The sequence below is a fragment of the Vombatus ursinus genome, unplaced genomic scaffold (assembly GCF_900497805.2).
Source record: "Vombatus ursinus unplaced genomic scaffold, bare-nosed wombat genome assembly UNPS02012122.1, whole genome shotgun sequence".
NCBI lineage: Eukaryota > Metazoa > Chordata > Mammalia > Diprotodontia > Vombatidae > Vombatus > Vombatus ursinus.
In genome coordinates this window covers 1164642-1177088 of record NW_020951900.1, presented here as the reverse complement: position 1 = coordinate 1177088, position 12447 = coordinate 1164642, and the positions used below count along the sequence as shown (strand labels likewise).

The window sequence follows — 12447 nt, the reverse complement described above, 5'->3', positions numbered from 1 at the left end:
CCCCAGGTTTGTTGTAAGGATAAAATGAGAAAATATTTCATAAGGCGCTTTGCAAAACTTGAAGTGCTGTATAAATGCTGGCTATTATTATAGAAGGTTTCCCCCCCCAGGTTTACCAAGTCTTTCACATGCATTTACTCATTTGATCCTCATAACTACCCAGTGAGCACGTATTATTCTGATTTAACCGATGGGGAAACTGAAGCTCGGAACGGGCAGGTAGGTGATCCAGCAAAGGAGCCCGGGAGACTTGAGTTCAGATCTGGCCTCAGACATTTACTAACAATGGGGCTCGGGTCAAGTCACTTCACCTCTGCCTGCCTCAGTTTCCTCATCTGCAACATGGGAATAATAACAGCACCCACAACCCAGGGTTGTTGTGAGGATCAAATGAGGTAATATTTGTAAAGCACTTAGCGCAGTGCTTGGCACATAGTAAGTGTTATATATATGTTAGCCATTCTTATCTGTAAAATGGGGATAATAACCACCTATATCGAAGGGTTGCTGTGAAGATCCAAATGGGATAATATTTGTAAAGCGCTTAGTCCAGTGCCAGGCACATAGTAGATGCTATATAAACGCTAGTTATTATTAGTAAGTGACTTGCTCAGGGTAACAAAGCTGTTCTCCAGGACCTCATGTTCAAATTGGAAGACAAGATATAAATAACCAGGTGCATGCAAAACTCATACAGAATGGATGGAAGGGAGGCCATAGGCTTGGAGAGTTAGAACTGGAAACGACTTCAAAGCCGTCTGGTCTAATCCTCTCATTTTCCAAAGGTGGAAGAATGAGGTCCATGGGGGTTAATTGCCCCAGGGTCTCATAAGTGACATTAGAGACGGGATTTTAACCCAGGTCCTCTGATGCCATAAGCTAGTGTACCCTCGGAGTCTTTGGCTCCAAAATCTAGTATTCTTTTTACACTGCAATACGCTACCTTCGGAACTGCCTATTTTCCAGATGGGCAAGCTGAGGCCACAAAACACCTCTTTTTACTTGCCCCCGTGTCACAGGGCTAGGAAGTGTGAAAGCTGAGATTTAAGCCTCCCCATTCCAATTTTATCGGGTGCCTTTTCTATCTCCTTCTTTCTCCCCTCCTGCGCTGAGCGGAAGGCTACTCCAGTCTCCCACTAAAGTTAGCAAGGGGACCCCTCAGGGTGAGGGTTGGAGGGGTCCTTTTTTCCCCACGGCCCAGAGGTGGGGAATGTTCCGCGTGGGTCACAAAGGCAGCCCGTTCTAGCCCCACCCCAGAGAACGTCCCAGATTCCAGGAAGGAAAGGGCCAGTGCCCACCACCGAAGCGAAGAAGGAGCCCCTCGCCCGAGCCGGAATCCTAGATCCAGACCGGCCGTCCAGCCACCTCCTCCCCACATTCCCACGTAAGCGCAGCCCCCAGTGCCCCGCGCACTCGTGCTCCCCAGCGTCCAGATGTGCCCCGCCGACGTCCAGAGGTGGCTGGCCCCATCGCCGCGTGCCGATGCTCTGGGCGGCCAGTGCAGGAGCGGAGAGGGTCGTCCCCAGATCAAATCTTCCCGGATTCCAGGATCGCATTGACCACTACTTTAGATCTGGAAAGGATCTTAGAGCTCATTCGATCTACTCCGGCCTTATGTTACAGTTGAGGAAACTGAGACTTCCAAGGTGCAGACATCTGGCAGCAAACACTGCACCCGCCTTGGAACGGGGACGATTGTTCATTCTCTGGGCTTAGCAACTTGCTTTCCCCCTCCCTCCCCCCATCCAAGAAGCAAAATGATGTAAATGGAAAGAGATTTGGCTCTGCAGAGAAAATTGGTTCAAATCTTACCTCAGACGCTAAATTACTGTTCAAGTCACTTAATTGAATAGCTATCCTTTATATAGGCAACGCTTTGTGTATGTTATCTTCTTTGACACTCACAACAACGTTCTGAACTAGGTGCTAGTACTATACCCATTTTACAGATATAACTGAGGCAGACAGTGGTTAAGTGACTTGCCTAGCATCCCATAGCTATTGTCTGAGGCAGGATTTGAACTCAGGCTTCCCTGACTTTTAAGTTCAGCGCTCTAGCCACTGTGCTCCTTGGATGCCTCCTGTTAACCTGTTTGCCCTGCAGCCCCTGGTCTCTGAAGTCCTTTCTAGGTCTAGATTTATTTTCTATTCCTAAGTTTCAAACTCTGCCTTCTGTAAAATGAGGACTAGACCTCTGAGGTCTCTTCCTGCCTAAATCTATCACTTTGGCTCTGCTTTCTGAAGGTCCGGGCTTATGGGATCCGTTCACCAGATATAGCTTAGGCACCTCCCCTGTCCTGAGCACTGGAGGGTGGTGGGGTGGGCAGAGACAGTGTATATCAGACATGGTCTCATTTAACCCATTTCCATTAGGGGGAGAAGGCCCCTGTGCAGATAAGACAAACCATGGGGAAGTAGGGACAGTGCCATATGAAGATGGGCTGAAGAAAATAGGGATGTTTAACCTGGAGAAAAGAAAACTTGGTGATACTCGGGTGGTGCGGAGGGGGAGAGGGGCAAAAAAAAATCTGTCTTCAGGTACATAAAGACTTTCCTATAGGAGACAGGTTAGACTTATTCCGTTTGGCCTTAGGCGGCAGAACTGGGAGCAGTGAGTGGAAGGTAGACAAAGGCAGATTTCAGCTTGATGGAAGGGAGACCTTCCCAACAATGAGCTATCTAAATGTGGTATGGGCTGCCCTGAGAACATGGGGTTCTCCCTGCCCCAGCAGAGGCTGCGTGATCACTTATGAGGAGGGCTTTAAAGGAGGTACAGCTGGGACTAGATAGTCTCTCAGATTCCTCTTAATCTGGAGCTTCTGTACTCTGTGATGGAGGCAAGAGACAAGGGCTATGTGAGATCTGAGGGGATCAGGAAAGGCTTCTGGTAGGAGGGAGCGTTTGAGCACAGTATCAAAAGAATGAGGAAGAAAGAATTCAATGGGTGAAGAGAGGAAGGGAGGGTGTTCATAAACTCAAAAGCCTTAGAGATAGGAGAGATTTAGAGGTCATTAGTCCAGCCCCCTAATTTTACAGATGAGGAAACTGAGGCTGGAAAGGTCAAGTGATTCTCTTAAGATCACACACATTGGAGGCACAGGAGAGAGTGTGAGCAAAGACACAAAGGTGGGAATCCCACACAGGGTATGTTTGGGGGTGGGGGGAGGAGGAGAGTAGTCCAATTGGGTGCTATAGAAAGTAGAAGGTGTGCAAAGAATTATGAGATAGATAGAAGGGTGAGATGATGCCATATAGTAGAAGGCCTTGAATGCCAGTTTAAGTAGTTCAAACATCACTCATATAATTTTACTTTATTTAATATAATCAAATTATCCCACTGCCTGAATGCAATTTTCAGCTGCCTAGTCTCTCTTGGACATGAAGTAGCTGTTTAAATTAGAAGACAGAACTAGACATATCATCCATGTTCAAATATCTGAAGTGCTGTCACATAGAGGAGGAATTATTGATAGCTGCCGAGAACGAATAGAGATGTGTTAGATATCACAAAGAAGGCATGGATTTCAGCTTGCTTTACAGTTCTTGACTCTCATCCAACAATGGAATGATCTGTCTTCTTAGGTGGTAAACTCTCTGTCATTGGGGGTATCCAAGAAGAAGTTAGATGATTCACTTGTAAAGGATCCCCTTCCAGCTCTAATATGGGGTAGGGGATTGAACTAGGTATCATGAGAGGCAGGGTGGTGCAGTGGGTAGGGTACTAGACTAGAGCCGAGAAGGCCTTGGGTCTTGTCTCTGACCCCAGGGATGTGACCCTGGGCTTAAAATGTGTCATCTCTCTGGGCCTCATTTGGCCCATCTACAAAATGGGTGGTCTAGATGGCTTCTAAGATCCTTTCCAGTTTCAGAGCTATGATCTCATGACCTAGAATCCTAGAAAGACTCTCTAAGGTTTCTTCTAGCTCTTAGGTTCTATGGCTCTATGAAGTCACTAAGAACTCTACTCTTGACTGAAAAAGTTCTTTCCAGAGGTGAGTAGGCTTTTCCCTTATGGCAAGTTAGATATTGTTAGCTTTCCTTTTTCCTTTGGTCCCGACCAGGGGAGGATTAGCCTGTGGCAACTACAGAGGGTTGGGGAAGCAGGGTGTTTTCTACCATTGAAAAACTTGGTGACTTTGGCTTCCTGGGACCTCATCCTCGAGGAAGACAGTGGAACTTAGAAAGTTTCAGAGAAGCCTAGACAAAAGGGAAAGCCATGAGTTTGTTTGAAAAAGCTAGAAAGAACTCTGCAATATGGTGCCTGCATGGGTTGGATTAACAAAAATACAACACCTTCTGGCTTGCTTTGGGGGATCCACATTCTCATTGAAGTGTCCGTCACTGCTAAGGAAGTGGTTTCAGCAATTTAAAGATTGGGAAATGTTTCATCTTCCATGTGGGACTTGCCCAGAGAGAAGTGACTTACCCAAGGTGCCATGCAGGGAATAAATGGCAGATGTGGGATTTGAGCCTGTCTCCTCTGACTCCAAATCCATTGTTTTTTTTTTTTGTTTGTTTGTTTATCTTTGTTTTTGTTTTGGTTTGGTTTTGGTGTGTCACCAAACAGTTTATCCATGGGGTAAAATCCCCAACCTTAACCGTACTAGGGTAGGGTACAGGGTCAATTGAATGGAGCATTCATTGGACTGGGGGGTCAGAATTGGCCATGCTCTGTTACCATTTCATTGGGTGACCTTGAGAAAGGGGCTTCACCTTTGGGAGCCTCAGTTCTTTCATTTTAAAAATTGGGAATGGTGATACTTGCCCTACCTACCCCACAGGGTTGGAATGAGCTCTAATGAGCTAGGTCTGTGATTCTGGAAAGCAGAGGCACTGGTATGATCAGCACCCTGCAGGTGACCCTATGCAAGAGGCATGTCACCCTCCTCTTTTGAGCATTCAGGGCAACAATAGCCACCTTAGACGTGCCTTTCAGAGAATATTCATTCCTGACATTTCTACAGCATTTTAAAGTTTTTGAGACACTTTGCATCCATCACCTCATCCAAGCTGCATAATAACCACTGAAGATGTTATCTTCATTTTACAAATGAGGAAATAGAGGCTGAGAAAAGTTTCATGACTTGTTCATTGGGATATAGAAAGGATCAGAAGGGGGATTTGAACCCAGAAATTCCAAGTTCCAAGCCCTCTTTTGATCATGTCTCTGTAAGAGTCATTGAGTTCAACCCCCTCATTTTACAGATGAGGAAACCAAGGCCCCAGAGAATTGAAGCAACTTGCTTGGTGTCACACAGCTAGGAAGCATTTGAGACAGGATTTGAATCCTGGTCTTTCTGACTTTAAAGGCAAGCACAGCATCTGTTCTTGACTGTCCATTGTCCTGCCTTGGAGTAGAATTGCAGGATGTCACATTGGAAGGAACCAGAAAAGGGGGCAGTTTGAAGTTTAGTGGAAAGAATGATCACCTAGGTTTGATTTCCAGCTTGCCTCATGAGCTCAGAGTCAACCTCAGTCTTCTCCTCTGTAAAATGGAAAGGTTAGACCAGGTTGTCTCAAAGGTCTCTTCCAGCCCCCCACCCCCACTGCAATCTTCTGATCTCCTGATGACTGGGTGACAAGCATCTCTAGGTCAAAGACCAGATCTCCACTTCTCTTCCCTCACAGATCCTACCATAAGCCTAGGCACAAGGGAGGTGTCCAATAGCATAGGGTGAGGAGACTGGACCTGAGATTGGGATGGGGAACTCCTGGATGAGAAAACTCCTATCTACCAATATAAGTCATCACCTTCTCTGCAATCTTTATAATTTTATATATTTATATATACATATATATATATAAATATGTACTTATAATCTTATATATTTATATATATAAATTATATATATATTTATAATCTTGGAGGACTTAGAGGATAGGTGACCTACCCAGGGTCATACAGCTAGTATGTGTCACAGACAGGACTTGAAATGATCTTCTTGGCTCCAAGGCTGGCTCTCTCTCAGTGATTTAGTGGATAAAGTGCTGGGTCTAGAATTAGGGAGACCTGAATTCAAATCTGCCTCAGGCTCTTACTAGCTGAATGACCCCGGTGAGTCACTCACTTCACCTCTGTCTGCCTCAGTTTCCTCAACTATAAAATAAAGATCATAACAGCCAAGGTTGTGGTGAGGACCAAATGAAATAATATTTGTAAAGAGCTTAGCATGGTGCCTGGCACATAGTAGGTGCTTACTAAATTTTTCTGCTTTCCCTCCTTTTCTAATCATTATATTATGCTGACTTTCAGAGTTCTTACTAAATAGTTCAAATGTAAACCCCTTCATTTGGCATTCAATGCCCTTCATGACCCGGGTCCAACCTTTTCAGTCTCATTACACATTAGTTTCCTTCACATATGATCCAGACATGTAGGTTTCCCTGGTCTTCACACAGAACATTCTATCTGGTTCTGGACAGGTTGTCATCTTTGCTCAGAATGCCGTCCCTTCTCTCTCCTCCCCCGCCTTAGAATCCTGATCTTTCTCTAAAGCTCAACCTCCTCCATGGAGCCTTTCCTGATTCTCTCTAGCTGCTAGCCTCTCTCTTCTCAAATTACCATGTTGTTATTTGCAACTATTTTCTATACAATATACTTCTAAATCTAGAATGTGAACTCCTTGAGGACAGAGACTATTGTACATATTATGTCTTTGTATCTATGCCCAGTACCTAACACAGTTCCTGGCACATAGTGGGTACTTAGTAAATGTTTGTTGATTGATTGGTTGAATGAAATGAAGAGAGCCTCTGGAACCCTTCTGATTTCCAGATGCTCAGTAACTGTGGTTTGATTTCAAGACCCACAGGATCATCGATTTAAAATGGGAAAGGACTTCAGAAGTCATCTAGTCCAATTCCCTCATTTTACAGATGAGGAAATTGAGACTCTAGGGCAGTAAGTGACTTGCCCAAGGTCACACAGAGCATAAGTGGCTGAGTCAGGATTTGGAACCAGGTCATTTGGATCCCAATCCAGAGTTCTTTCCATAGAACTATGCTGTCTCTCCCTTGTTCAAGAAGATTAATTTTTCAATTAAAATGAGTTGAAATTACTTTTTTTTCTTGAGACTTCTTTGACCATTTCTCAACACCCCTTTGGACAACTGGAGATGCTTTGGGGGCTGCTGCAAAGCTCAGTTTGGTAACCTTGCTTTAGAAATCCTTGTTTACCCTGAAGAAAAGACTCAGTGGGGAAGGGGGTCATAGCTTTCTGTCCAACATCTCAAGAGTTTTGACGTGGAGGAGGGAAGAATGTATTTGTTCAGCTTGGCTGCTGATAAAGGCAGCAGGGGCAGCGGCAGCAGCAGGTGAAAGATGCAAAAAGAACAATTTTAAACTGGTTGTCAGGAAGAAGCCATAGGTGGAAGAGTGATACTCAGCTCTCTTTTCACTAGACTCGGTGTTTCCACAAGATGGAGTTTGAATCTAGAGGCTACTGGGAACCTTTATGTGGAGGGAACTTGTCATAAATAATGGGGGTTTGGTTTATGTCCAGACCATCTCTGATGGTGCCATCCACATGGAAGACACTAGGGAACCTGTTTGATACCATGTTGGGCACCAAATGCTCCACTAATAATAATTACATTGACTAACAGTTATATAGCTAATATACAATTATATATAATTATATATAATATATACTAATATACAGTAATAATAGTAGCAATAATAATAGTTATATAGCTATAGTTATATAACAAACAGTTATATATGTCAGGCATTGTGCTAAGTACTCTATAATTTTCTCATTTGACCCTCAACAACAACCCTGGAAGGTAAAATGTTATTATCACCCCCATTTTACAGATGAGGAAACTGAGGCAAACAGGTTAAGTGACTTGCCCAGGGTCACACAGTTAGCAAGTATCTGAAACTGGATTTGGACCAAGGTCTATGCACTCTATGCATTACTTCTTGTTGCCTTTTCAATATGGTGTAGAAGAATGAGTTTTCTTGGAGATGGTAAACTCCAAAAGTGGAATTACCTCTTATTATAAATGCTATAGCCTGAAGGGATCCTTGGCCAGGTACAAGTTGGGTCCCAGGGCCTCTGATGTGCCTTTCAATTCTGAGATTCTGAGAGATTTCTGCTATTCTGTGAAAGTCAGAATTTGAAGGTCAAAGTCTCACAGAAGCAGTGAGAAATGAATGCATTAATACTGCTTTGAGTTCTCCAGATTATATAAGGGCAAAATGTGATCCAAATGCGGATTTTTGTAACAATGATGATCTGGGTTTGTCAGCAGCAGATTTAAATAAAGGAAAAATTAACACCCACAGAAGAAAATTAGACTGGCAGCAGAGAGGAGTTTCACATTAACCCCTTCGGTGTTTGGCATGCCTGGGATGGGTTGCATTGGTCCTGGCCAAGTGACACATGAACATTCCTTCTTTATGGGATCCCTGCTTTCCCCCTAATAATAAACTCAGTAAGATGAACAGATTTCACCCTAATATTGATTAAAAAAAATATGCCTCTTCTATATGCCCAGGGAGTCACGAAGAATGCTGTTTTCATGAGCCAATCAGGATCAGGAGAAAGAGTGACCAAGAACTAAACCCTAGGCCTGCACCTCAGCAGGCTTCTAACTGTTGACTTCTCTTTCATTCTGGACAGCACATTACTGAGAGGAATTTGCTAGACTTTGTCTGGACACATTCTCTGTGCAGAAGGAAAGTGAGATATCTTCACAATGCCACAGGTAAGTGGGGGGGGAGCCACAGTAATGAAGACAATTATATAGGAAAATATAGTTGGTGCCATCTTTGTTTCTAGAACCATTAAGGTGGGGGTGCTATTTGGGAATTAAGGAGGGTTTGGATTTCAACTCATGAACAAAGACATAATTGAGTAAGTAAATAACTATGGTTTTTACCCTAGCCACCCCTTTCTATTTCCGAAATCGAAAGTCCAGTCTCTAAGTTATGGGTTCTTAACCTAGCCATCTGTGGATAGATTTTAGGGAGGGTTGTCAACTTAGATGGGAAGAAAATGACATCTTTATTTTCCTAAACCTCTAACTGAAATTGAGCATTGCCTTCCTTTTTTAAAGTTAAAAAAAATTTTTTTTTTAGTCTAGGCAATGGGGTTAAGTGACTTGCCCAGGATCATACAGCTAGTAAGTGTCAAGTGTCTGAGGCCAGGTTTGAACTCAGGTCCTCCTGGCTCCAACACTGGTGCAGCCCCTTTCCTTCCTTTTTTTTTTTTTTTTGCAAACATGATTCTGAAAAGAGGCCCACAGGTTTCACCAGACAGCCAAATGGTCCACAACACTGAAAAGGTTAAGAACAAATCCTTGTTTTAAGTGCAAACCCTGCCTGGTAGCCATGGGTAAAAGGTGGCTCAGCTGAAACCTTAGGACAGCCTTTGAGGCCCTCAGCTCTGGCTGGAGATGGCACAGGATGAGCGAGAATCTTCTCTAGACTTTCTATGGATAGAGTCAATATTACTGGGTTATTTTGTTTATCTGCTCAAATAGGTACATGGTTTCTTCCCTCCTACAACATGGGTTCCTTGAGGCCAGGGATGGTTGCATTTTTGTCTTTTGATCCCCAGTCCTTAGCACAATGCCTGGCACATAGCAGGCTCTTAACAAATGCTTGTTGATTGATTGATTTACTTCTACCAAATACCAACTCGGCTCCTTTGCTGGATTCTCTTCCTAGCTTCGCCTATTCTCCTTTTCCTCACCCTTCGACCCCTTTCCCCTTTCCCCCATTCTTCTCTTTTATTGAAGACAATAAGGGGGAGGGAGAAAAGATAAAAGGGTGTAAGATAAAAGGAAATTACTTTCTCACCTCGATCCCCTACCTTGAGCCCCATTAAAAGCAGAAATTCTGGTGGGCACTATTTTTTCTCATTCTGGTCATTGGGGAAGGGTCATTCATTGCTTTCTTTTGCTTCTCCCAAGTCAAAACAACGCAGGAGAAAGCACTGCCATGAACTAGAACTTTCAGAGAAAGAAAAGCAACAGACAGCGGAATCGGAGTTGCGGCAACTCCGACAGCAGTTTCGGAAGATGGTAGAGCAACGCAAGTCTTTTAATTTCAAATCTCAGCGGCAGATTCAGAGCCAGTAGTGAGTTTGTCTGGGATTTTGGGGCCAACAGGGACCAACGGGGGCGTGGGCGTGGCCTGAAAAGCATGACCTAGGAAGATCCTTGAGGGAATCGGGAATGTTGAGTCTGGAGAAGAGAATGATAGCCAGAGCTGGAGTTAGAGTAAGGCAGCTGGGTCTTGGTCGCTGGGTCTTGGTCTCAGGGCAGCAAACTGAAGGGAGTATGGCCAGTACTTGCACTTTTTTTTTTTTTTTAGTAAGGCAATTGGGATTAAGTGACTTGCCCAGGGTCACACAGCTAGTAAATGTTAGGTGTCTGGGATCGGATTTGAACTGAGGTCCTCCTAACTTCAGGGCCAGTGCTCTATCCACTGCACCACCTAGGTGTCCCTGAGTACTTGCCCTTCTTCAGCAAACAGAAGCAACTGAACTTAGTACTCCAGGTGAGCTCCCTTCTGGTGAAGCTCCGTTTACTCAAATCTCTGTTTTTCCCTCATGGGGTGTTTCCTCCAATTCTCTGACAAGTGAATTTGTTCTAGAAGTTGATTCTGTTTGTATTCTGAACCTGGAATTACAGAACAATGGGGGAAACACCCTTCTGGATTCAAAGACCTTTTTTCCAGCCTCTCCACCCTCCAAATTCCTTCATCGTGGAATGAATACCTAAGAGGGATTAACCTTATTATTCTGGTCCCTAGAGAGTAGAACTGGCAGCCAAGAGGTTGTTGTTCAATGGTTTCAATGATGTCCTACTCTTCATGACCCCATTTGGGGTTTTCTTGGCAAAGATACTGGAGTAGTTTGCCATTTCCTTCTCCAACTCATTTTACAGATAAGGAAACTGGGTTAGGTGACCTGCCCGGGGTCAAACAGTTAGTGTCTGAGGCCGAATTTGAACTCAGGTCTTCTGACTCCAGGTTTGGCGATCTATCCACTATGGCGCCACCTAGCTGCACTAGCTTTCATTGCACTGGCTTCTTTCTGAATCGTCCCCTGTTATTTATTTGCTGTTCCTTAAACAAGACTCTCTATCTCTGCGTCTATGCACTTTCATTGGCTGTCCTCCATACCTGGAATTCTCCTCCTCCCCTCCCCGCCTTGGTTACTCTGATTTCCTTCAAGTCTTAACTAATATCATCCCTGCTACAGGGAGCCTTTCCCTACCCCCCTTAATGCTAATGCCTTCCCTCTGGGATTATCTCCAGTTTATCCTGACTATATCTTGCATGTTGTTGCCCCCATTAACCTGAGAGCTCTCTGAGAGCAGAGACTATATTTTGCCTTTCTTTGTATCCCCAGCATTTAGCACTGTGCTTGGCACATAGTAAGTGCTTAATAAATGCTTGTCAACCTGACTTGACTATTACCCATTTGCATCTCTCAACAGAGTGCATGTGGATGAGGAGGAAAAGGGGAGAGGGATTAGATGGGGAAGAAAATGAAGTGAAATACAGATAATTTGGTAAGTGGTTGGTAGCTAAAGCAGATGACGAGTGGTGGTTGACATGTAATTTTTGTCTATAGGTTTATAAATTTAATCTAAAGTCTAAATTGAAGTGTTTGTGAGGGAGAGGGAGAGGTTAAATGGTGTAACATCATTAGAACAATGCCTGGCATGTAGTAGGTGGTACAGGGGGTAGAGATCTGGGCTTGGAGTCAGAAAGACTCATTTTCATGAGTTCCAATGTGGACTCAGATACTCACTAGCTTTGTGACCCTGGAAAAGTCACTTCACTCTATTTGCCTCAGTTTCCTGATCTGTCAAATGAGCTGGAGAAGGAAATGGCAAGACCACTCCAGTATCTCTGCCAAGAAAACCCCAAATGGAGTCACAAAGAGTCAGATACACCTGAAAACAACTGAATGATAATAACTGACACAAAATAGGCATTTAATAAATGCTCGTTGACTTGACACGGAGGAAAGATTTGGAATCAGAGGACAGGTTCAAATCCTGGGTCTCTTACTTGCTACTAATGTGACATTGAGCAAATTCCTTAATCTCTGATCCTCCTATAACTACCTTAGTTACTAAGTCATAGATGGGTCACCAGGTGGTGTTGGTGAAGGAAGTTCCTATGCAGACAAATCACAGATCCTTAACATCTTCATAATCTATGCCATGTTGGGAATCAAATATCCGGGGTTTGGATTCTGGCTCTGATGTCCACTCTCAGTGTGATCCCCCTTCTCTGGGGAAGTGATTGTCTATAAAATGAGGAGAAGGGATTAGAAAATCTTTAAAGTTCCTTCCAGACTTATGATGAAAGGTGCTTGTCCACCTCCAGAGAAAGAACTGGTAGAGCCTGAATGCAGATGAAAGATACTTTTTCTTTTCTTTCTTTCTTTCTTTCTTTCTTTCTTTCTTTCTTTCTTTCTTT

At 43.9% G+C, this 12447-nt stretch overlaps 1 protein-coding gene across 1 annotated transcript in view; it reads left to right on the top strand.

The window, feature by feature from the left end:
- Positions 1-9920: 9920 nt before the first annotated feature.
- CCDC63 (coiled-coil domain containing 63) overlaps positions 9921-12447 on the top strand; it is a 48787-nt gene continuing 46260 nt past the window's right edge. Inside the window, exon 1 of the mRNA XM_027857361.1 lies at positions 9921-10087. Within this exon, the coding sequence (XP_027713162.1) occupies positions 10029-10087 (59 nt within the window). The 5' untranslated portion in view covers positions 9921-10028. The remainder of the gene's footprint in view (positions 10088-12447) is intronic.